Source organism: Papio anubis, chromosome 12 (genome assembly GCF_008728515.1).
Source record: "Papio anubis isolate 15944 chromosome 12, Panubis1.0, whole genome shotgun sequence".
Taxonomy (NCBI): domain Eukaryota; kingdom Metazoa; phylum Chordata; class Mammalia; order Primates; family Cercopithecidae; genus Papio; species Papio anubis.
The window spans coordinates 49,795,790-49,823,062 of NC_044987.1; the positions used below are offsets into that span (position 1 = coordinate 49,795,790).

The following is a 27,273-nucleotide window of genomic DNA, read 5'->3' on the forward strand; positions in this document are numbered from 1 at the left end:
TATATGTTTGAGGCTGCAAATTTTAGCTATGTGCATTTTGGAATGCATTTATTCCTGTAGAGCTGTATATATTACAGGTTGTAAATAAATTTAACATGTTCTGATTTTATTTGCCAAGTTGATCTAGAGTGGAACAGATTTTACTTTCATAGACATCAACTTTCTCAGTCAAAATGTCACTTTCTCAAGGAACCCATCCCTAAAACCTCTCTTATATACCCTCATAGCCTCTAAAACTTCCCTTTTATTCATGCTATCAATGTTGTAGTTAAATGATTATCTCTGAAGTTATTTGTTCAAGGTCATTCCCGTTAGTCTGAAATCACCATCAGGGCAGGGACAATATCTATCTGATACAGTGCTGTAAACTGAGGCCTTTTGAAGGCAAAGCACTGGATTACAGTAGGTATGCAATTAATATTTGTTGAACAAATGAATGCACCCAAATTGTTTTCCTATATTTAGTTCTTAGCTTTATGAACAGATAGGTTTCAACTATTTCCATAGTTTGCTACCTTTGAGAATTGAAAATGTCAAAAAGTGACATTACCTTTCAAAGCTAATGGAGACCCTGAGAAAACTATGTAATATGTCACTTGAAACTCAGAGAAGTGGTTAAACAAACACCTCTATATCTGCTAGTGGGTAAGGATGGCAATTAAGTAATTTGAAAGAATTAGCAAAATGCACAGGAGTGTCCCCTAAAACCTCCAAACTTGCATGGTCCCTAATGCAGGCCAGACCTCAGAAATTCTAGGATTTATTTCTGGAAAAATATGAGCATTCTTTTCATAAAACTCAAATATTTCAGCATTTTGACAATAGCTTTCCTTTATCCTGACTGCATTTGATTCCAAGAGACTGAAACATAAGATTGGCATACTCTTTAAAAAGAAGGTTTTTGAGAATAATTCTCATTTTGAATATTGATTTAATGAAGGTCCTAGAGTTTGTTGCTCTGATAAATTCTGCTTAATATTTGCATATTATGAGGATGTGCCCAGTCTACAGCATATGTGGGAGTGTGTCTCCCATCTATAGGCAGGCCCTATAGTTTGGTAGCAGATACCTCGCCCTCTGGCCCACCACCTCCAACACACCATGCTCACGTATTCAACATAGTTTCATTTCTTCAAACCCTACCATTCTTTTAAAAAGTGTCATTGTATTTGTGACAATAATATTCTCAGGCACTTGTAAGCATTAAATAATTTGTCTAAGACCTTATATCCTTAGAATAAATTCCTAGTATGAGTGATATTAGGATTAAAGGAGATCTGAACACTTTGGAGTCATAGAACTGATTTTCAGAGAACCGAAATGTAAAACTGAACATAGATTTTATCATCACTATGGCTATTTTTGTGTGTGTGTGTCCAGAGACAAAGCTATTTTATTGTGAACACTGTTCTTCTGTGGATTTCTTCATTCTCAGTTTAGGAGCTTGGCTTTAAGAAAAAGGTGTAAACAGCTTTTTACTTTTCTTTAATTTGAATGTACCTGGCAACTGCAAAAGTTATTGGGGGCTAGAAGTGATTGCTTTAGATTACCTTTTGAAAAGGTGCCACTCTTTTCTGATCCGGTAGAAGCATACAACAGAGATCAGTAATATAACAAAAAAGAAACTATGGATTGAATGCCAAATCAGTCATGGACCAAACCCAATGGTTGACATGGCCCTAGGTCATAAGAGCACATATTTTAGTCAGAACCTAATTTAAAGCAAAAGCAGTTGTGTTTTTACTTGTTAGGGAGCTATTTGGAATGCAGATGTTTAACAGCACAATTTCATTTTCAGAAACATTTCTCTTTGTTTGGTGCCATTAAAATTTAGCAGCATAATTTCCAAAAGACCTTTAATTGGACCGAGGCAGCAGAGGACTATCAGTCCTTTCAATTTATCCTTATTGCACTCTTTGTAAAGCAACAGGGACTTTGCATGTGAACAGCAAAAAGGCAATGGACAGGGAAAATCATGAGGATGTCTGAAAAGTGGGCTAGAACATGAGTGGTAGGTATAAATGACATCCAGGTGTATAAAGCTCCTGCTCATCCACTCAACTGAATTCTAGTGGGTCTCAACAACAGTCTGTATTGTAGCTGTGTAATTGAGACTTACTAGTGAATACTCCTTCTTGGAAGGATTTGTTTCACCGTTCTTTAGTTTCTTTCCCACTTCGGATGACATTGATTTCTATCTTGAATGGCCTGGGTGCTTTCTGGAAATGAAAGGGGGCCTGCCTGCCATGGCACAGTAACCATACCAGTGGAGAAGGATATGGGCATTGCATCAAGGTCCTCTTCAGGTTGGATTGACTTTAATTTGTTCCAAGTGGAATGAAATACTGTTTCTGATGTGCTGCCTACCTAATAGAAAAAGACCACCTAATAGATTGGATGCAAATAGGCAATAAGTTTCCCCATTGCCCTATAGACTTCCTATACATTAGCTGCTCAGAGAAGGACAAGCAGCCAGGCCTGGCGGCTCACGCCTTTAATCTCAGCACTTTGGGAGGCCGAGGTTATAGTGAGCCGAGATTGTGCCACTGCACTCCAGCCTGGGCGACAGAACGAGACTCAGTCTCAGGGAAAAAAAAAAAAAAAAAAAGACCGGGCTTGCTGGTTCACGCCTGTAATCCCAGCACTTTCGGAGGCCGAGGCGGGTGGATTATGAGGTCAGGATCGAGACTATCCTGGCTAACATGGTGAATCCCCGTCTCTACTAAAAATACAAAAAATTAGCCGGGCATGGTGGCGGGCGCCTGTAGCCTCAGCTACTCGAGAGGCTGAGTGAGGCAGGAGAATGGCATGAACCGGGGAGGTGGAGCTTACAGTGAGCCAAGATCGCGCCACTGCACTCCAGCCCGGGCGATAGAGCGAGACTCCGTCTCAAAAAAAAAAAAAAAAAAAAAAGGCGGGGAGGGGGGAGGAGGGGAAGCAATACTGTTGTCTTCAATTGGAAGTTGTAGATAAGAGAGGAAAAAATATCAGATAATTGATTTTCAGCTTTTCTTTACTAATGGATGATTACTTAGGAAATGGCACATAAAGTGATGCATACCCTTTTCTGTACAAATTACACCAAAGGAACATATTCTGAGGATGAAATAAATGACCTTTCTGCAGAAAAGAAAATATTTTATTGTTAGTTGTGTGCTAATAGATTTGCACCAGGTGAATCCTCTCAGCTGTGTTTTTCAGTGGCAGTTCCTGGGCTCCAACTGGGATGTCTTGGACCCAACACCAATTTTTCAGAAACCAATACACAGGTAGTTTGCAATTTATGTTTTATTGGCTTATGAGTGACATCTAAAATAAAGAAGATTTCTTTGAAAGATGTCACAGAAGGCACTTTGGTACTTGAGTGTATAATACCACATTTCATTTAGCCCAGCAGGGCTAAATGAATACTCACTATCAGATGGTGAAAAACTCCACCCCGATGTGATTGACAACTGCATTTCTGTTTGGCCTTCTCACCAACATGGGCATTTTATAAAGTTAGAATTTGTTTCCCACCACCACCCACCCCGCCACCCCACCTCCTCCACCAAGTTTGACTCAGAGATTAATATTTAAAGTACTTACATCACCAAAGGAAAGGTAGAAGATTCGTTTGTATAACTTTTATTTTTTATTTTTTGTTTTTTAATTTTTTGGAGAGAAATAACATGGTGAAGTGGGAAGCATCAGGATTTGGACTCTGACTGACTTAAATTTGAATTGCAACTTTGCTATTTAATAGCTGCATGACATTGAGCAATTACTTAGTTTCTCTAAACCTCAATTTCTTTACCCCAGAAATGGGAATAATAACATTGCCTTTCAGGACTATTACAAAAATTGGTTCTAATTCTGTAAGTTTCTTGGCACATTAATAGTAGATGATCAATAAGTGGTAGCTGCAGCTGCTATGATTGAAGCTGTTCTACAGCCAGAAGGAAAGGAGTATACATAAATTCAAACCTTTTGCTTGTGGCTGCAAGAAACTGCAGATGCTTCTGGACTTGTATGAGAAAATATAATTAAGGCAAAAACTTTATTTTAATTTAAGCCTTTCAAGTTTAGAAAACCGTTTCCATCAGACCCCTCAAAATCCCGATCAGTCCTTTCCTTAGGATTTGTAAATAAGAACAGAGAAGGCAAGTGCAAATTTTATGCTGACACCAAACTTAAAAACCTATGTTCTAGGTTCACTAAATGTACTTCATCTTTTGCCCAGTTTTTGATGGCAAAGGGAGTGACAAGATGTCATATATTTATACCTAGAAATGAAATAAGGGGAATGTACTGTGTAGGAAAACAGGATGAAATAGTGTAAAAATTTGGGACTGAACACTGAGCTTTGAATTCTGGTTTCAACAACATCACTTACCAGCTGTTTGACCTCAGACACATTATTTCATGGTAATGGACCTTAGTTTTTCCCCCTGCCCTGACTACCATATGGGGCTATTGTGAAGATGTAGAGAAATGAAGGATATAACAGTATTTTCAAAAAACCAAAGTCTTACACAAAAAGGAGATGTCATTTTGCACAGGTTTTCCTGTATGGCTCCAGTGTTGTATGGACCTTAATTTATTCCTGATGTCACTCCTACTAATGCTGTGACCATGGGAAAACTACAGAATCTTTCTAAACCTAATTCTATGTCTTAAATTGTCATCTCAATGTTTATTATATACGGTTACTGGGATAAAATGAGTACATATGCTTGAGACACTTTGTAAGTAGTCATTATAGTGTAGATAATGTTGGTGATGGTGGTGATCTTATTTAGCAACTAGCCCAGAAGTAGAATGCCTTGCCCAAAATATAATTTGAGAAAATAAGTTTAGGACCAATATGGATTCCTGACATTCAGTTTAAATAAACTGACCTTTATTGAGTCTCTGCTCATAAGCACTACAGAATTTTTAAATGTCAGTCTCTGGAAATTACAATTGAAATAGGGAGAGGGATGACAATAGACAGACAGGTAAATGCATAAATAGGTATTATTGAGCATAATTATGTGCCAGGTAATGTGCTAAGTACTTTATAGAAATCAGCTTATGTTATTTTCACAACAATTCTATGAGATTGGTGTGAAAACTTACTTTATAAATGAGGAAACAGAGACACAGAGAGATTAAGTGACTTGCCCAAGTTCATAGCTAATAATGGTCAGAGTTGGGTTGGGAACACAGAAGTTTCACTCTGAAGCTCATACCTTGTCCATTATGACCAGGAAAAAAGAGGTGCATAAATGTTGTACAAAGCTTTATCACATTATGCACAAACATACAAAACAGTGTTTCAGAGGAGAAGCAAATTCCATTAGCCTTCAAATATTTATGCGACAATGAATATGTTCTGAGCCCTTAAATGGGCACTTGTGACTTGTCCAAAATGAGACAACTAGTCAATGGAAGAGCTGGAACTAATGCGTGTATCTTAGTCTGTTTTCACATTGCTATAAAGAACTGCCTAAGACTGGGTAATTTATAAAGGAAATAAGCTTAATTGACTCACAGTTCTGTATGGCTAGGGAGGCTTCAGTAAACTTATAATCATGGAAGAAGGGGTAGCAAGCATGCCCTTCTTCACATGGCAGCAGGAGAGAGGAATGCTGAGCAAAGTGGGAAACCCCCTTAAAAAACTGTCAGATCTCATGAGAACTCACTCACTATCACAAGGACAGTATGAAAGTAACTGCCCCCATGATTCAGTTACCTCCCACCAGGTCCCTCCCACAACATGTAGGGATTATGGGAACAACAATTCAAGATGAGATTTGGGTGGAGACATACATAGCCAAACCATATCAGCATCTTTCCTAAACCAAAGTCCCACATTTTCCAAGTTCAATTCAAGTATTTACTGAGAAATAATAATTATATTGTGAAATAATGGGAAAGAGGATGAGTTTACAAATAAAGTATAGTTCTTGCCCTTGAGGAGCTTACAATCTAGTAATAGGAAGGACAATTGTGCCCACATGTAATTATATAACTCACCTTAATGGAACAAGTTCGATAGCAAGGGATATCCTGCATGTTGTTTCTGTACATCTCAATTTAATCACTCAGCACACTTGTTTATTCAAAGTCTTTCTGCCCTGCAGAAAGTTCACTACATCATCCTTAGCATAGTTCCTGATACAAACTAGGCACTCAGTAAATAGATATTGAATAAAATGAACAAATACAAAAGCAAAATAATGTAAGCACAGAGGAGAAGATGGTTAATTAAATGTGAATTGGAAATGTACTGGCTAAAGCACAGCCAACTAGGCTAAACTTTACCAAAATGTTAGGTCTCTAAGGAAAAGGGATCATTTAGATGAAAGAGGACCTGTAATTTATATTAATCCATACCCTGCCTTTACTCCAATTTGTAGATGAATTACAATGGCAAGTCAGACTCTGGTTTATTTTTAACCCAGACTTTTTTTTTAAACCGTTTAATAAATTTGGAAAATATCTATTACAAGTTATTCATTAGAAAAATAAGAACTTGCAAAATTTAAACTGAAGAAAAACTGATTCCATTTTATGATTGCTTCACAAATTCTGAGTATGACAGCTCTAAAAGCCAGACACTCTACTTCAAGAGGCCTCAGTGGTGTGTCCAAGACTGTATGGTAATAAAAGAAATGACTATTTATATTTATTTCACTTTGGTTTTGTGTATTAAACCCTACCATGTGTTTTAATTATCTTTTTAAAGAGATTTATTTCCTCAGTTTGTGACCATTCCCTCCTTCCTTTCCTTTCTTCTTCTTGCTCTTCCTTCCTTCCTTCCTTCCTTCCTTCTTTTTTTCCTCTTCACTTTCCCCTCTTTCGTTTTTCACTTATGACTCATTACCATACTGTTATTTTTACCCATATCATTATTCATACATTTTCTCCCTCATAAAACTTAGTGCAGTGGGCAAGGGATAGCACATGCCTATGCCCTTTCTAGGGCCTTCACACTCTCCTACACTACCTTTTCTGCTTTTGGCAACCAGGAAAGAATCATTAGAGGATCTAGAATGGGAAGAGTGGGGGAAACAGACACTTGGAAACAACACACCCAGGATGTTACATGTATTACCATCCCAAAAGCCATCCCACCATTTAAATCAATACAGTTGAATAAGCTAACTTTCAAGATGATTAAGGCTTGGACAAGAGCATATTTATGCCTCATTCACAAAGCCCAGGGTTTAGTACTACAGTTACTGTATTAAGAACTAACCAAGTTAAAAGACAAAAGTATAAAAATAACTATAACTAAAAAATATGTTAATGGAAACATAATATTAAAAAACATAAAGTGTGCATGTGGGGGGAAGAGTAAAAGAGTAGAGTATTTGTATGCAATTGAAGTTAAGTTATTATCAGCTTAAAATAGATTATTATAACTGTAAGATGTCTTACGTAAGCTCCATGGTAACCACAAAACTATAACAATAGAAGATCTGCAAAAGAAAATGAGAAAGACACATGCACACGTATGTTTATTGCGGCACTATTCACAATAGCAAAGACTTGGAATCAACCCAAATGTCCATCAGTGACAGACTGGATTAAGAAAATGTGGCACATATACACCATGGAATACTATGCAGCCATAAAAAAGGATGAGTTTGTGTCCTTTGTAGGGACATGGATGCAGCTGGAAACCATCATTCTGAGCAAACTATCACAAGAACAGAAAACCAAACACCACATGTTCTCACTCATAGGTGGGAACTGAACAATGAGATCACTTGGACTCGGGAAGGGGAACATCACACACCGGGGCCTATAATGGGGGGAGGGGGAGGGGGGAGGGATTGCATTGGGAGTTATACCTGATGTAAATGACGAGTTGATGGGTGCTGACAAGTTGATGGGTGCAGCACACCAACATGGCACAAGTATACATATGTAACAAACCTGCACGTTATGCACATGTACCCTAGAACTTAAAGTATAATAATAATAATAAATTTAAAAAAAAAAAGAAAATGAGAAATCAAAAGCAACAAGAGAGAAAAAGAGGGACAAAAAAGATGCAAAACAGAAAACTATTAACAAAATGACAATAATAAGTCCTTCCTTATCAATACATATAATTACTTTAAATGTAAATAGATTAAACTTTCCAATCAAAAGATAGAATAACTAAGTGATTTTAAAAATAGGATTCTCGGCTGGGCACAGTTTCTCACAACTGTAATCCCAGCACTTTGGGAGGCTCAGGCGGGTGGATCACATGAAGTCAGGAGTTCGAGACCAGCCTCGCCAACATGGTGAAACCTGCCTCTACTTAAAGTACAAAAATTAGCTGGGCATGGTGGTATGTGCCTGTAATCCCTGCTACCCGGGAGACAGAGGTTGAAGTGAGCCAAGATTGCACCACTGCACTCTAACCTGGGTGACAGAGCGAGACTCCATCTCAAAAACAAACAAACAAACAAACAAAAAACAATGAAAAGAAAAAGATTCTCATTATATTTTGTCTATAAGACTTATGTTAACTTAATGACATACATTGGCTGGAAGTCTGAAAGTGAAAGGATAGAAAAATATCCAAGAAAATGGTAGGTAAAAAATGTCAAAAAAAATGCAAAGAAGGACATTATATAATGATAGAAGACTTAATTCAAGAAAATATAACAGTGTTAAATATATATTCACCTAACATCAGAGCACCCAAATATATAAAACAGACATTGACAGAATTAAAGAAAAATAAAGAACAAGTCAATATTATTAGGGGACTGTAATACTCTTCTTTCAATAATGGACAGAGTATCCAGACAGAAGATTGATAAGGAAACAGAAGACTTGAATGGCATTATAGATGAAATGGGCCTAACATATACAGAACATGCCAGCTAACAGCAGGAGAATAAACATTATTCTGAAGCACACATGGAACATTTTCCAGGATAGATGACATATTAGGTCTCAAAACTAGTCTTAACAAATTTAAGAAGATGGAAATCATGCCAAATATATTTTCCAACTACGATGAAATAAAACTAGAAATTAATGGCTAAAGAGAAACTGGAAAATTTACACATGAGGAAATTAAACAACTCACTCTTAACTAATAGGTCAAAGAAGAAATCAAAAGGGAAATTAGAAAATGTCTTCAGACAAATGAAAATAAAAGCACGGCATACCAAAACTCATGGGATACCATAAAAATAGTACTAAAAGGAAAGTTTGTATGAATATACAGTTACATTTAAAAGGAAGAAAGATCTCAAATAAACAACCTAATTCTACATTTCAAGCAACTGGAAAAAGGAAGACAAACTAAGCACAAACTTAGCAGAAGGAAGAAAATAATTAGAGAAAAAAATAAAGAATAAAATTAAAAGAAAAAATCAATGAAACTAAGAGTTACATATTTTAAAACATCAACAAAATTGGTAAAGCTTTAGCTAGATTAACCAATAAAAAAATAGAAGACTCAAATAGTTAAAATTTGTTAAAATGAAAGAAGTTATGTTACTACTGGTTATATGGAAATAAAAAATACTATAAGAGTACTGGGAACACTTGTATGAAAAGTTAGATAACCTAGATGAAATGAACAAATTCCTAGAAATATATAAACTTCCAAAACCGAATCATAAGTTAAAAATTTATGTAGACCTCTAAACAATAAGCACATTAAATTAGTAATCAAAAGCTTCCCCACAAAGGAAAGCCCAGGACCAGATTGCTTCACTGGTAAATTCTATCAAACACTTAAAAAGGAATTAATGGCAGTCTTTCTCAAACTCTTCCAAAATATTGAAGGGGAAGGAACAATTTAAAACTCATTTTATGAGGCCAGGATTACCCTGATGCTAAAACTAGAAAAAAAGAATCACAGAAATACTACTACACACCAATATTGTCAATGAATATAGATGCAAAAATTCTCAACAAAATAATAGCAAATGAAATTTAACGGCACATTGAAAAGATCATATACCATGGCCAAGTGGAATTTATTTCTGAAATGCAAGAATGGTTCAACATATGACATTTAATGAATTGGATAATTCACATTAAAAGAATGAAGGATACAAATAATGAAATTATATCAATAGATGCAGAAAAAGCAGTTGACAAAATTGACACATTTATTTCATTTAGAAAAACGTAAGTGGAAGTTGAACAATGGGAACACATGGATACAGAAAGGGGAACATCATATGCTGGAGCCTGCTGGGGGGTGGAGGGGTGGGGAAGGGATAGCGTTAGGAGAAATACCTAATGTGAATGACAAGTTGATGGGTGCAGCAAACCAACATGGCACATATATACCTATGTAACAAACCTTCATGTTGTGTACATGTACCCTAGAACTTAAAGTATAATAATTAAATTTTTAAAAAACCTCAACAAATTAGGAATATAAGAAAATTACCTTACAATATAAAAATCATATATGAAAAGTCCTAATCTAAACACCATACTCAATGGCGAAAAACTGAAAGCTTTTCCTCTAAAATTAGGAACAAGGATGTTCACTCTCACCATTCTATTCAACATAGTACTGGAAGTAATAGCCAGAGTAAGTAGGCAAGAAAAAAAAAAAAAAAAAAAAAAAAAGAAACCTAAACTGGAAAGGAAGAAGTAAAATTATATTTGTTCACAGATACTATGATCTTATATGTAGAAAATTCTGAAGATTGTACATACAAAAAATCTGGAGCTTAATTTAAAAATTCAACAAAGTTATAGGATACAAAATCAATATACAAAAATTAGTTGTGTTTCTATACGCTAATAGTAAAATATCTGAAAATAAATTAAGAGAGCAATCCCATTTACAATGCTATCAAGTTGAATAAAATATTGAGGAACAAACTTAACAGATGAAAGATTTGTTCACTAAAAACTACCAAATATTGTTGAAAGGAATGAAAGACACAAATAAATGTAAAGATATCCTATGTTCATGGATTGAAAGATAATATTGTTAAAATGTCCATATTACTCAAAGTAAGTTACACATTCATTGTAACCACTATCAAAATCTCAATGGTATTTGTTATAGGAAAATTAAAAAAAATAAAAATCATATGGAACCACAAAGGACCCCAAATAGCCAAAACAATCTTGAGAAGGAAGAATAAATCTGAAAACTTTTTACCTCCTGATTTTAAAATATATTACAAAACTACGGTAATCAAGTCAGTATGGCACTAAACTGGACATACAAATTAATGAAATAGAATAGAGAGCCCAGAAATAAACCCACACAGATAAAAATCAAATGATCTTTTACAGAGATGCCAAGCCTATACATGGGGAAAGAAGAGTCTCTTTTAACAAATAATGTTGGGAAACAGAATACTCATATGCAAAAGAATTAAATTATCTTATACCACCCACAAAAATCAACTCAAAATAAAGACCTGAAGGTAAGACCTAAAACTATAAAACTCTTGGATAAAAATATAAAGAAAAGGCTATACAACACTGGTCTTTACTGTGATTTCTTGGATATGACAACAAAACCACAGGAAACCAATACAAAAATAGACAAGTGGTACTACCTCAGACTAATACACTTCTACAGAGCAAAAGAAACAATAAAGAGAGTGAAAAGGTAACCTACACAATGGGATAAAATAGTTGTACAGTATATACTTGATGAGGGCTTAATATCTAAAATAGATAAGATACTCCTACAACTCAGTAGCCAAAAAACAAACAACCTGATTAAAAATGGGAAAGGACCTGAATAGATATTTTTCCAAAGAAGTTAAACAAATAGCCATTTGGTATATGAAAAGATGTTCAACCTCACTAATCATCTTGGAAATGTGAATTTCAATCACAATGAGGTATCACCTCACACCTGTCAGAATTGCCATTACCAAAAAAAAAAAAAGAAAGAAAAGAAAACAACAACAAAAAAATGTTGTAGAGGATGTGGGGAAATTGGAAATCCTGTGCACTGTTTTGGGAGATGTAAAATGTGCAGTTGCTATGGGAAACAGTATACAGGTTCCTCAAAGAGTGAAAAATAGACCTTCCATATAATTCAACAATCCCACTTTTGAGTGTTTATTCAAAAGAATTGAAATCAAGATCTGGAAAATAGATTTGTACTCTCATGTTCATTGAGTATTATTCACAATAGCCAAGAGGTAGAAACAACCTAAATGTCCATTGATGAATGAAGGGGTAAACAAAATATAGTATATGCATACAACAGAATATTATTCAACCATAAAAAAAGAAGGAAATCCTATCATATGCTACAACAAGGGTAAATCCTAAAGACAATATACTAAGTGGAATAGGCTATAGAAGGACAAATATGGTATTACTCTGCTTATAAGAAATATCTGAACTAGTCAAACTCAAAGAAGTAGAAAGTGGAATGGTGGCTGTTAGGGGCTGGGGGAGGAGGAAATGGGATTTTGTTGTTCAATGGGTATAGACTTTTAATCATGCATGGTGAAAAAGTGGTAGAGATCTGTTTTACAACCTTGTGCTTATAGTTAAAAGCACTATATTGTACACTTAAAATTTAAGAGGGTAGATCTTATGTTTTGTGTTTTTTTTACCACAACTTAAAAAAAAAAAAAAAAAAAAAACTGAAGAAAATACTTGCTATGGATAATAATGCTGTTTAATATTTTTTAAATTTGTGACTTGATTGGGAGGGAAGTAGAGGAGATATTTCTATGCCTTTATATTCTTCGATGCACACTTTTATTATCTTCTGAAATTATCAGCTGGGTGTGGTGGCTCACGCCTGGAATCTCAGCACTTTGGGAGGCCATGGCGAGTAGATCACTTGAGATCAGGAGTTTGAGACCAGCCTGGCTAACATGGTGAAACCCCGTCTCTGCTACAAATACACAGACTAGCTGGGTGTGGTGGTGCATGCCTGTAATCCCAGCTACTCAGGATGCTGAGGTAAGAGACTTGCCAGAGCCTGGGGCGTGGAGGTTGCAGTGAGCTGAAATTGTGACACTGCATTCCAGCCTGGCCAACAGAGTAAGATTGTAAAAAAAAAAAAAAGTCTTCTGAAATTATTATGACTTTTGGCTTGGCTTATATTATTTTAAGATTAAAATGACTTTGGAGTTTAGGATTCTCTTCATGTTTTACCACTAACTGGCTTTTGACTTAGGAAACTGCTCCCTCTTTTGTACTATCTAGCTATAAAGGGAGAACTCTTGAAAAAGCTTGAGAGAAATGCACAGCTGTCAGGAAGTGCAGCTTTTACGAATTAATATCTTGCTAAAATAAACAGAAGCTGCTTCAGCTTCAGTGCTAAGACCACTAGCAAATTTCTTTGAAAAAATGAGTTCATACACTTACGCCACTCAACCACACTAAATGTTCCACTAAAGTGCTGACTATAGGAACACATTGCCATTTTGTTTTCAAAATCAAAATGCTTATTTATTGATTTTACACTGAGAAGTAGAACACAGGCCAGAATACCTATATTGATGTGATCATTGAAAGATACTTTTGTCTTCTTCCACGTTTGACTTATTTCAATTAGTGTTAAACGCTTGGTGCTGAATTCAGAGGATGCAGTTGCAAATAAGAGAGCTCTCTCATTGCCCTACTAGGAACTACTTACATTCTGTTTGGGGAAAAGCGTACAAACTAAGTTATAGTGTAATTCTTGTTTTAAATACAATTTTGTTAAGTGTTGTAATAGAGAAGCACAGGTGCTAAATCAATGTTTAATGGAAAGATGACATGAGCTATCCTGGAAGGTGACCCAGTGTTCAGGGAATGCTTTCTTGAGGAGGTGATGATATGCAAGTTGAACTCCAGAGGACAGGGAAGACACCAGAATTTATGAGTAAAAGAGATCTGGATGGCAATCTGGTTGGAAGTAAAGACTAGAAGCTTTATTTTGGAGCTGTGTTGCATAGTAAGCCCACTTCTTTTTAGATGATACTGTATGTTTATTTAGGGTGGTTTTGGGGGAGTTGCCTCTTGATGCAGCCTACAGAAGGGTGAGTAGGAATTAATTATATGAAAGTATGAAGTGGGAAAAAGAGCATCCTCCATGACCACAAGGTGGGACTGAGTGCAAGTATTTAAGGTCTGTGTGGTTGGAGGACAGAGCAAGAGTGTGAGGCACAGACAAGACTGGTAAAAAGCCACATAGGCCAGATTACACGGGCATGATTAAAGACCATCTGAACTACTTTAAACATTAAACTATCTATGAGGATAAAGAGTTACAGAAAATGACATTTAATTGACAGGTATCAAGCATAAAGGACCTGATCATAATTGCATTTTAGGAATTACTCTGGGTGCTGTGTGAGAATGAATTAGAGTAAGGGTGTATGCCAGAGACCAGTTAGAAATCTGTTTCACCGGTTCTACACAGAAATGATGCTAGGTTAGATGTCACAGTGGTCATCATGGTGATTGAAAGAAATAGATAAATGTTAAATAAATTTACACAGACAAGTATACAGATACTGTAGAGCATGACTTAATATGCCAAGGGGATCTGAAAAGCTTACAGAAGCGACATTACTTTAATCTTGAAGGATGAGAATAAATTTCTGGTAGAAGTATAGTTTAGCACTTAGATTCAATTGCAAAGATATGCAAATTTTAAATGATTACCTTTTTACTAGTGTTTCTTTCAGAATCTTTAAGAAATGTTACATAATTAGTGTTCTGATTTCTATAATTGTGTTACTAAGTACATTAGAATATAATAAATTTACATTTCCTGAAGACCATTTTATAATTTAGACATAATTAATTCAGATTAACCCCTTCCTCATCAGCACTCACCCAAATCCAACTATGCTAGTTACAATTTGGGATATTTTACAAATTTTTTCTACTTTCCATTAAATCATCTGGTTTGTTTAAATCTTTGCATCAATTAAGCATGTTTTCTTCCACACTAAATTCCTGCTTGTTTTTGTCTCACAAAAGTGACGACTAAATTAGTTTAATTATTTTGGAAATAATTTTAGAGTCTAAAATACTTTACATATTCCTGGCTTTCTTATTTTGAGGGAAACGTGCTTGGATCTGGAGATTGTCTAGGCCAAAGGTTATTAGATGTAGAAGAATGCTGATTTCTTAGCATTTATAAATCTCTAGTTTTTGCAATCATAGGAATAGACTGCACACACTTTTCAAAGCATTTTATGATTATTTGGAATATTACTTGTGGCTGATAAGGATGTCTGTTACCAGCCAATCTTTAGCAAGCACTTAACTCTCCTTTTATAATTAATATTTTCACTTCCCATATGGATGGAATGCCTGATGGAAATTTTATCTGGAAAAAGATTCTGTATCATATTTTAGTGCAGTACAATTTATTTATCCATTTTTACTATTTTTATTAAACAAATCAAGCTAGGATATTAGTCTTAAACCCTTGCTTTGAAACTAGTGATTGTTCTATGTAGTCAGTGCCAGGTCAAAGAGAGTTCAATAAGTTATATCTCATCTAGGTATTGCCCTGTGCACCATCTGCCCATGTTAAATCACAGTGATAAGTAGGATGTGTACTTATGCATCGCTAATTCTTGTTTGGCCAGAAATTCATGTCATCTCATGGTCATTACAATTGTCCAATTATAGTTGATCAAATTGGATTACCATTAATTAGTGAGTCTGTCTTATAGTACAGAGGGCTAGTTGAACATATTTATCTGTTTAAGTGGGCTGTCCTCAGAAAGCCAAATGTCATGTTTGAAAAGAGAAGTCTTGTTTGTGGGGAGGGAAAGATAGGAGTATGGAATTACTTTACATGTACTAAACCGAAGGAGTGATTTCAATGTAGTCTTTTAGTAAGCTTAATAAAAGTTTGCTTTATTCTTAAAGATCTTTTAAGCAAAATAACATTAGTTATGCAATGGATGATGGATGCTATTTATCTACAAAGAAATGACATGCTGAGGTTACTAAAACAGAAATTCTATGGCCCTTGTGATGGGAAGACATTGCTCATTCTGAACAACCCATTCATAACTGATTTAAGTCCCTGTGAAGATCTGTAATATCTTGAGTAGTGTCAAGCCAGAAAATTGTTTCTGCCTTCCTGCTAGCTGCACACAGCATTACAAAATTGTGATGGATGCACACTGACTTATGTCTATGTAGACTGATTCTTATATTTGAGAGGCAAATGGGTGAGAACAGGACATGTGTTCCCTGAAGATGCTAGTGGGCCTTTGTGCAATGATATCTGCCTAAATAACTAGAGAAACATCTGTGGTTAGATAAGATTGGAGAGAGCCAAACTTATCACTTTCTGATATTCTCATTTGAGAGTGATGGCATTGGTATATCACATCAAATCCTACTGTATAGTAATGCATCATGGTGACACCAGAAAAGCCTGAAGTTCTCTAGGGTTTTATTTGACCCAACAGTTCTTTCAGGCATAATCTATTCATCTAGAATAAAAAGGGGGGAGGGAGAAAGAGAGACAGAGAGAATTTCTCCCTTTTCCTCACTGTCTTCAGGTATTGATTTTGACTTCTTGATCTTCTTTAAGAAGGAAAAAACTATTAATGCCTTTGCTATTTCTGCCCAACAGTTCAATTTTCATATATTTTTGACAAATTTCCTTAACAAGAATACCTCAACACCAGAACTAAAGTTAACTTTAAAGGAATAGTTTATGTTTCTGGAACATTGCTGAATTAAATATTATTATTTTTTAAAAAGTGTATCAACTCCTTCATTTTTCTACTTTTTCTTTCCATTTATACTTCCACCCAACCATCCATTCATCCATCAAACATATATATGTATTTATTGCCTGTTATGTGGTGGGCAGTATGAAGGGTGCTTAGAGAAAAATGGCCAATAACATGAACCAGAACCTGCCCTCTAAACTTACATATCTGGCCATTATTATTGAACAAAGGTGTTTTGAATGCCTTCTGTGATGAGCACAGTGCCCCTTGTGCAGAATTTGGAAAGGTACGCTTATATGGAGATACATGGAAAAAGAAGATCCTAGTCCTTACTTGGAAGATTTTTAAGTCTAACAGTGATTTATCCAGGGAGTCTCAGGTTCAAATGTAGAACTTGCTATGATCTCAGCCCTTGCAATAAGCACCTTGTCAGCTCAGGCAAAAATCAGGCCTATACTGACCCAGCACCTGGTCAATCCACTGAGAAGGTCGATTTGATGGCATCTGATGGTCTACAGATAAAGTAATTATTTCATAGGATCATACAATCTTTGTTAGGTCCTGCATGGATGGTAACTGGCTGCACAATCAAACCAAAATTATTTCCTCAGGAATGTGTGATAAGGATAGACATTTTGGAAATGGATATGGAAAGTTTCAAACAGAATAAAAATTATTAATGTTGTGGCAATTAGCCTTTCACTTCACTGAAAATACTATGTATGGATTCAGCAAGCATGCTAACATTTAAAACAAAAATCCTCTTGGGAAGGCAATTGCTTTAAGGTGGAAAAAATAGCTCATTTTTCAGTGAAAGAATTTGAAAATTCTGTCTTTGGAAACCAAAATACTGTATGGCAGAGTTGGATGTATCTTTCACTTTAAAACGCAGACTCTCTCTGTGGTGAATGTACTTGTTGTGGTAAAGTATTTGAAAGGAAACCCTCAGAATAATTTGGGGTAAGGAAAAATACTGTTTTAAAATAAGCCCAACCCATCGGTTTTAAACCTTGAAAACTGCCTTACTTTGAATAAGAAAGAATTAATAATTGTGTATAGCATAAATAATATATGATTGGATTATAATGCATAATCGTGATTTAAAACAAACTTCCAAATTTTAAGGGACTCTAGTATAATGCTGTGACCTCGACGATTTTTCCAAATGAATTTATGTTCTTTAGAGTTAATATTGATGATCTGATATAGTTACTTCGTGATTGGGTCTGTGTCTTGGCAAATCTCTCTCTAGATAAGTGATTCCTATAAATGTTGAAAATTCCTTTACAGGTTAACTTTTCCATCATTTTTTATTGCTTATGCTATAAAGTTTAAGCCTAGATGCATCCTTTCTGGAAAGAAGGGTCCTGCTAATCTCATAAGAATCTCATAATAAGTTCTCTTTCCTAAGGTTTGTATTTTGTGTGAGGATCAGCAAGGAAAGGGAAAAGCCAGAATGCCAAACTGCAAAGAGTTACTCTTTACTGTAGGGCTCCATCCAAAAAGGGTTTGTAACACAGTGTACAGTCTTGTAGCCCAGCTGTGTGGAGCATTGATTGCTTCTGCCTAGAGCAGGGATACTGTCAAGTTGCTCTGTGAGTTGAGTCATCTATTGACAAAGAGCTACCAGCCCGCAGATAATGCTGTGCGGAGCTGCTCTGGCTGCTCCCACTGCTCCCACGATGCACTGCTTATAGCAGCTGTCAAAGATACTGAGGGATCTACGGGGGAAAAAAAGACTTTTACAACTGCCTGGAAGAAAGGGGTGTGAGGGAGGAGACATTTCTGTGCAGAGCTGACCAAAGGAAAGAGTAGGCATCAGTGCAGTATGAATGCATACCTCACCAAGCAACACAGCTGCAGCCGGGGGTCCGATGGGATGGATGCCGGCAGGAGTGCGCCCACCCTGATCAGGGATGCCCACTGCGCTTGTGGCTGGCAGAGGAACTCTCAGGGACTCGGGTACAGTTCTCAGACCATGCCTTCCTCAGGACCAGGGGGCCCAGCTTCAAACAGGACCGGGGGGTCCAGCTTCAACAGGACCTTGTGGGACAGTGTGCGGAAAAGCCCCCACAAGACGAGCACCAAGGGCAAAGGAACTTGTGGGGAGCATTGTACCTGCCCACATGGTTGGTTCAGCCCAGCACAGGTGAGCCTTTTCCTTATGACTTTCCCTTGAGTATCTGAAGAAAGTGAGAGCAAGTAGTTTAAGGTTAGAATGGCTTGGAAACTTTGCAGAATACCATGGGTATGCCTGTATGTAAAATATTAGGCGAAGAAAAACCTGTCATTTTCACACATGTTTGTGGGCTCATACCTCTGGGTGGCCTGTGAAAGTCTAGGGATGCTGTGTTCAGTTTATTTCACTGACTTTTCACCAAGTTCAATTTCTCTAGTCCTCAGGTTATATTATTTTGCATTATAGTCTTTTAGTAGCCCTTTTACTTCTTATCATTTTTAACTTTTGTTCAGTCCTGCCTATTTATTATTTTAAAGAATAGAGAGAAAACAAATTTTAACCAAACTTTCCATCTCTTTAAAGGCAAAAGAACATTTGTTTCTTTAGCTATAGAAAATAGTGATTTGAAGTATGCTATTCTAATTTTACTCTTATAATACTGTATGCCTTTTCAGTTATGGAGAAGAAACATTATTTACACTAAATAATTTTACAAAGAAAAGGAATAATTAAGAGCAAAATAGAGGATGATTAAAATTAGAATAAAGAATGAAGCACTTCATTTATTCATAGAGAAGCAATAAGTTTATTTATATTAACATCTATAGCTCTCTTTCTTCTGTAATGCATTTCTAAAGCAGATGTGTAGATACCTTTCATTTGATTCCTAGGTTATTCTAGCCCCCAGACTACTATCATTTTATCAGAAATAAAATTGGCTCATTTTTTTCTCTCTTCATTCAAAGGAGAGAAGATAACTTCCTGCAAATGCTGTAAAATATAAATAAAATGTACCTGTAGTCACTGTCATAAATACAGAACAATGACTGTTCTTAAATATGTATTGAAAAGAAAAAAGCTATATTTGCAGGAAAAAATTCAATCTCAATTTCAATATGATTTTAACATAGTGGAGAAGTAGATATTGATCATGAATAAAATGTTTTGGTGGGAGGTGTAGAGAATTTTTTAATTTTAATAATAGTTTGTAGAAAGTACTTCCAAGAATGTCATTTATCACTGGTCTTACATAGCCATATATATGGCTTTTGACTGACTTACATGGAATTATAAGCTTTGCTTAGAGAGATAGCACATCTCAGCCTCTTGATTTAAATCAAAAATATATTATCATTTTATTATTAAACTGGTTTGGCTTAAAATGGAGCTTGACATTTAGAAATGCAGTTATTATTTAAAGTTAACATGAATTCCAAACTGAATAAAGAGTCTTAACAATTGTGAACACTCTATATACTCTTTAACAAATACATTCATTTAAATGTCTTTAGCTTATATCTCTGTATTGGTTACATTAAATTCTCAAGGCTCACATAGGCTAGGAAGACAAGCCTATTTATTAGATGCTAATCTAGCATGTGGTTGTTGCAGAGTAGAGAAAGCAAACTTGCTTTATTGTTGCAATTATTTTAATCCAAGCTGTAATATACTTTTTATTTCATAAATGGTAATTTCCCGAACCCAAATCTCTAATACTAGGTTATAATAACCAAACTCTAAAAATGTTCATACATTTTTCATCAACTGAGGGAAACTTTTTATTTCCTTAGTTTTTAACAATGCCTCCTACTTGCCTGAAACTTACGACCATTTAATGCTTTCAAGGATTGAAATAGACCGCATACTGATAATTAGAGATCCAGTGACATACAAGAAGGCAACAAATTGAGGTAGCCACCATCTCTCCTTATTCGTTTGCATAAGCATTTCTATACATTTTCCCTCCCATTCGCAAGTACTGTATTATTGACTGGGACTAATAGTGATCCACAAATACTGGAGCTATGAAATCATTTCTTTTAGGACTTTCAATGTTTTAACACTCTTCACTTACCAGACCTTTCCGCCCTTTACCATTTCAGTCCTATAAAAGTGCTATGCTAAATTGATTAATCTGGCTTCACCCCATGCTTGAAAACTTTCAAATACATTATGTTAAATAATGTCAATTGTCTCTACACATACATATACACAGACTTTAATATATGTATTCAAATGTCTCACTATAACTACTTGTTTATATTAACATATTTTGTGTATATATAAGTATATATATATGCATATATATGTACACATATAAAAATTAGAGTTCTATATTATTCCAATTTTTCTGTCCTGGAGTATATCAGCTTGTTCTTCCAAAGAATGCTGCATTCTATCCATATAAAGTATTTTTTCATGTAAATTTTATTTCCTTCTAGTAGGTCCTCAAAACAACTGATATATGCATATTTATAGATCTGTTTCCATTGATATATGCATCCATAGCATACACCTAATATCTAAATTATATAGAGATGTGTAAGTACTATACACTTAGGTATATTATGACCAAAATAAGAACCTGTGTGTACCTATATATATATTCATGTGTCCACTAAAACTAAGGCCGTTTTTCGAATTTCATGATACTACTTTTTACCCCTTAAATTAACTGGGAATGTCCTGTGAAATATTGTAAAACCTAAAACTGGAGGCTAATGATATTAAACATTAGAATCCTTGATAAAGCATAAAGAATAGTGCATGTTTTAAAATAGTCCAGGGACTCACATGTGGTACAGAACGTGCCTGAGGGTTGTTAAGCATCTGGGAGCTTGGATCTTGCCCTCGGAGATATTTGCAGTATTACGTGGAAATCAGCAGTGTGATTTCCAGCTGCTATAATAGAGGGCCATGGTAATGACTTGAGTTCCTCCCAAGGCTCTTTTCCAAACTTCTGTTATTTGGGGTACTGTGTACTAACAGGACTCTGTCATTATGTTGTTCCTCAGCAGGTCTAAAAATCAGCTTCTGTCCCGTCTCAAATAAGTTTTCATTCCATTTGGATCTGTAGAATTAATATAACCATAATCATAGGTAAGGAAATGGAAAATTATAGTGCCCAGAAGTGAGTTCCAAAATATACATCTAGGATGTTAGTGACAGTCTTAGGAAGAAATATTTCCATCTTTGTTTATGTGACATTTCTTCCCAATTCAGACTAATCTAGGGAGGCAGCACAGAACAGTGGAGACTCAGACCAGAGTTTTGTGCATTTATCTCTCTCCCTCCTCTCCTCTCCTCTCCTCTCCTCTCCTCTCCTCTCCTCTCCTCACTCTCCCTCACCCCTCCTCTCCTCTCCTCTCCTCTCTCTCCCTCCTCTCCTCTCCTCTCCTCTCCTCTCCTCTCCTCCTCTCTCTCTCTCTCTCTCTCTCTCTCTCTCTCTCTCTCTCTTTGACTATCATGTACTGAGTGTCTACTGTGTACTATTCTGTCAGCCCTTGTGGGTATAATATTATAGTACACAGACTGGGTGCAGTGACTCACGTCTATAATCCCAGCACTTGAGAGGCAGAGGCAGGTGAATTGCTAGAGGCCAGGAGTTCAAGACCAGCCTGGCCAACATAGTGAAACACTGTCCCTACTAAAAATGCAAAAATTAGCCAGGCGTGGTGGTGCACACCGTAGTTCCAGCTACTCAGGAGGCTGAGGCACGAGAATTGCTTGAACTCAGGAGGTGGAGGTTGCAGTGAGCCAAGATGGCGCCACTGCACTCCAGTCTGAGCTACAGAGTGAGACTTGGTCTCAAAAAAAAAAAAAAAAAAAGAAAAGGTCAGGTCCAGTGGCTCACACCTGTAATCTCAGCACTTTGGGAGACCAAGGCGGGAGGATCAGGAGGTCAAGAGATCTAGACCATCCTGGCCAACATGGTGAATCCCCGTCTCTACTAAAAATACAAAAAAAAATTAGCTGTGAGTGGTGGCGGGTGCCTGTAGTCCCAGCTACTTGGAAGGCTCAGGCAAGAGAATCGCTTGAACCCAGGAAGTGGAGGTTGCAGTGAGCTGAGATTGCACCATTGCACTTCAGCCTGGTGACAGAGCGAGACTCCATCTCAAAAATAATAACACTAATAATAATAATAAATAAATAAAATTGTAAAGAAAGTAGGTATCTCTCCTACTACTGTGGAGCTTAGAGCCTATAATGGCCTATAAAATTTAGCAAATGATATACCATGTATACCGTGACATACAAATATTTATATCATCATAAGTCATAACTTAGAAGTTAAGCAAAATCTCAGAGAGTACTGCAGATACCACAATGAATGCATATTCAGGATACAGAGGAGTAAAAAAAAATCGAGATACTTGGAAAATGCTGCATTTCTTTAAGCTTTTAAGATTTTCTGGGTTTTTTTTTTGTTTGTTTGTTTGTTTTGTTTTGTTTTTTGAGATGCAGTCTCGCACCGGTCCTGGAGTGCAGTGGTGCCACCTCGTTTCGCTTCAACCTCTGCCTTCCACATTCAAGTGATTCTCCTGCCTCAGTCTCCTCAGTAGCTGGGACTACAGGCACACACCACCACGTCTGGCTACTTTTTTTTTTCTTTTCATGTTTTTATTAGAGATGGGGTTTCACCATATTGGCCAGTCTGGTCTCAAACTTCTGACCCGTGATCTGCGCGCCTCAGCCTCCCAAAGTGTTGGGACTACAGGTGTGAGCCACTGCGCGCGGCCAAGATTTTCTATTTTATAAAATGAGGATATAAATAACACTTACCTCAGAGGGTTGTGGTGATGGATGATTAACAAAATGTTAACATAGTGCTTTCATATGGCAGAGGCTCAATTAATATTTAAGGAATAAATGAATGAATAATAAGTCCATAGTAAACGTTGGCTATTACTAACCTGTTTCTTAATATATTTTTTTGATTGGCTGGGAACAGAAGAGCAATGAATCAGTGAGGGCTTCATAGAGGTAGTGATACGTTGATGGAATTGAATTAAAAATGTTATATTTGTTTATTAAGCAGATAAAAAGATAAATTTTTGAGCAGAAATGAAAAGTACAGAAAAGCATATAACACCTTGGTGCCTGTGCACTCAGTTCTATTTGCCCAGAACATTGAGCCCTGGAGAGCAGGTTCGTTAAAAGAGATGCCTGGGCCGGGCGCGGTGGCTCAAGCCTGTAATCCCAGCACTTTGGGAGGCCGAGACGGGCGGATCACGAGGTCAGGAGATCGAGACCATCCTGGCTAACACGGTGAAACCCCGTCTCTACTTTAAAAAAATACAAAAAAAAAAAAAAACCCAAAAAACAAAAAACAAAAAAATCTAGCCAGGCGAGGTGGCGGGCGCCTGCAGTCCCAGCTACTCGGGAGGCTGAGGCAGGAGAATGGCATAAACCCGGGAGGGTGGGGCCTGGTCAGAGAGAGCTGGGTCCGCCTTGATGAGGACTTCATAAAGTTTGAGTGCCTGCTCTGCCACTCTCTATTTGTTATGCTTCATCATCAGTGAACTCTTTGAGCCTCCGTTTCTCTGTTTGTAAGACAACTGATTTTCTAGATGAACACCCAGATCTTATCCAGTACTAATAGTATGTGACTGTGTCAACTGATACTTACTAATTACTGGGAGGAACTTTGGAAATGATTTATACTTAAAAGCCAGACAATCTCAAATTTGAATTTACTAGCTCTGTGTGACCTTATTTGCTTAACCTCTCTAAGCCTCATTTTTCTCCTCCGTAAAACTTGGGATAATAAATTCGTGTTGCAGGGAAATGTTATAAGAATTGAAAATACTGTATATAAAAACCCCAGTATGGCACTTATAGCACAATTACTCAGGAAATGGTATTTATTATTATTAATGATATCTAAAGTATGTTTTTTAACCTGAAGAACTTACTGTCCACCAAATTCGTCATTCGTATTGTGCTGTTTCATTTGAATTTATGGTTTTTTCACTGAATTTTTTGGTGTCTTCCTTATAATGATGAAGGCTAGGCTAGGCAACTGTCCAGAAACTTTTGGCATAGTACCACATGATGCTGATACTGAGGTGACATTATGTCCTTCAAGGTTCTCAGCAATTTATAACTGTGCACACTAGAAAAAAAAATCATGTAAAATAGAATTGTGTTGATGAAGTAGCATTCCCATAAGCTTGTATTTAGAGGTAAGGAAATGCTGAAAGATTTCCTCAGCAAAACTCTACAAGAACAACTGTGTTTGAAGCCAAGCTCTGTAAATCTCCCCTTACAGTTCCTTTGCAGCAACTCCAGAACCAGCAGTTTGCAGCAACTTGAGTGCAGAGGACTTTTTAGTCCAAGAAGTAGGGTTGCCCTAGGATAAAATCTTAGGCTCAGTTTATGCTCAACCAGAAAGATCTGACAGCTTGTTTTAACTCAGTGCCTGCTTCGACTTATTCCTTTTAGAAAGACAGCCCCTTACCGAGGAAGAATAAGACTTTCTTGTCTCTGGGAAATACCAGCTGACCCCCAGGTAAGGGAAACAGAAGAGAGCAAGTGATAACACAGAAGGAATTAAAACTGTAGGCATTTCTGTGGTGGATGTGAAGCCATTTGGTCAACACTCCTGGCACCCATATTGCTGGATGCTGACATAAGCAGAGCATTCTCTCTAGGGCAGGGCAAGGAGAGGCCAAGCACACAGAATGCGAAAGAAAAGAACAAAAATGACAATATTTATTGCATACTCACCATGCTCACAATGTGTGAGACACTGTGCTAGGGGCTGTACGTTAGTCATTTCCTTCAATTTTCCCAATAACACTAACAGAGTGATGTTGTTATCTCCATTTTGAAGATGTGGAAATGGAACCTAAGAGTAATGCTTATCATCACACAACTGATAAAGGCAGAATGCATTTCAAATGCAGGTGTGTATGAGTTCCTTATTCTCTCCACCACATCTTGCAAACATAAGACCTTTTGAAGTACCCTGGGAGGTAAAATACCCTATAGAGACCTCTGTAAATCTCTAATTTAACAGAAATTTCCTTAAGGCATTCGGATGTTTTACATGGTTGGGAGTACGGGAATTCCCCTGCAGAATCTTGGATTCCCCTAGCCTACTTTATTTTCTGGTCTCAGGAATCCTGAGTTGGGTCCCTGAAGATCCCTTCCCTCCTTTATTATGGTCGAGAACTATGTAGATCTGAAGCAGCTGGAGTTGATTCCCGCAGCACTTAACATCAGAATAAGACACTTGCTGTGTAACTTGCAAATTGGATTCAAGTTTGCAACATTTGTGGTATTTCAGAACCACTTATTGTAAATTTAATATAAATACAAAATAAAAGTGCAGAGAGACACTGTCTTTAGTACAAGAGCATCATCTCACATTGCTGAGTGTGAATCTCATACAAACGTTCTATCTCCCTATGTATCCATCATGCCAAGGATCGAATCTGTTTGATACCACCTTCTTCATTGTCCATCCTCTTTTTCTGATATTATTTGATCTGTTACAAGTGTAGCCTCACCTGGTTTTATTCTCCTTCATTCTCTACTTTGTTCCATTCTTTTAGTTTCCTAAAGGCATCTAGATGTTTTATAATTATATCAGAACTGTATGGAAACTTAGTAGTCACCTAGTACGTTTTCCAAAGGAGAAACTGTACCCTAGAAGAGTTAAGAGAATTGCTCGAGGTCATTTCAGTTTGTGGTAGAATTGGTCCATGTCCTTAAACTTGGAATTGAGTTTTCCTTTTACTGTTACAAGTTGCCCTCCCTCTCCCAGCCATTCTGTGCTTATATGAAGAGTCATTATTGTCAGATAATTATGAGGCATGCAATTTATTGATAATTAAGTGTTGGGCATTATACAAAAAGTTACATAAACCTATTGTTTTTACTCAGAATTTAGACCAGTGATCCCCAAGGACAGATGGAGAGAGGACAGCCCCTAGAAATTATTTTTTAATTTTTTTTCCAACTTTGATTTTAGGCTCAGGGGGGTGTATGTGCAGGTTTGTTACATGAGTAAATTGTGTGTTCCTGGGGTTTGGTGTACAAATTACTTCATTACCCTGGTAGTAATATAATATTCAATAGGTAGTTTTTCAGTCCTCACCTTCTTCCCACCACCCACCCTCAAGTAAGCCTGGTGCCTATTTTTCCCCTTTGTGTTCATGTGTACTCAGTGTTTAGCTCCCACTTATAAGTAACAACATGCGATATTTGATTTTCTGTTCCTGCGTTAGTTTGCTTAGGATAATGACCTCCAGCTGCATCTATGTTGCTGCAAAGGACATAATTTCATTCTGTTTTATGGCTGCATAGTATTCTATGTTATCAATGTACACAATTTCTTTATCTCTTCTACTTTTGGTGGACACCTAGGTTGATTCCATGTCTTTGCTATTGTGAAAGTGCTGCAAAGAACATACATGTGCATGTGTCTTTATAGTAGAATAATTTATATTCCTTCGTGTATCTACTCAGTAATGGGTTTGTTGGGTTGAATAGTAGTTCTTTTTTTAAGTTCTTTGAGAAATTTCCAATCTGTTTCCCAAAGTGTCTGAACTAATATACAGTCCCACTGAAGTGGATAAGCATTCCCTTTTCTCAACAAGCTCGCCAACATCTCTTATTTTTTGACTTTTTAATAGCCATTCTGACTGGTGAGAAAGCACTTCAGAAGAGCAGAGA

General features: G+C 36.6%; 1 protein-coding gene across 17 annotated transcripts in view; it reads left to right on the top strand.

Annotated features, from left to right (window-relative positions):
• Positions 1 to 27,273, top strand: part of DLG2 (discs large MAGUK scaffold protein 2) — a 2,166,350-nt gene that overhangs the window by 1,295,220 nt on the left and 843,857 nt on the right. Inside the window, exon 1 of one of the 17 annotated variants that reach the window (XM_003910496.5) lies at positions 16,673 to 18,780. The exons of the other annotated variants lie outside the window; for them this stretch is intronic. Coding sequence (XP_003910545.2) covers positions 18,460 to 18,780 — 321 coding nt within the window. The 5' untranslated portion in view covers positions 16,673 to 18,459. Of the gene's footprint in view, positions 1 to 16,672; positions 18,781 to 27,273 lie in introns of those variants that run through there. 17 annotated transcript variants of the gene reach the window in all.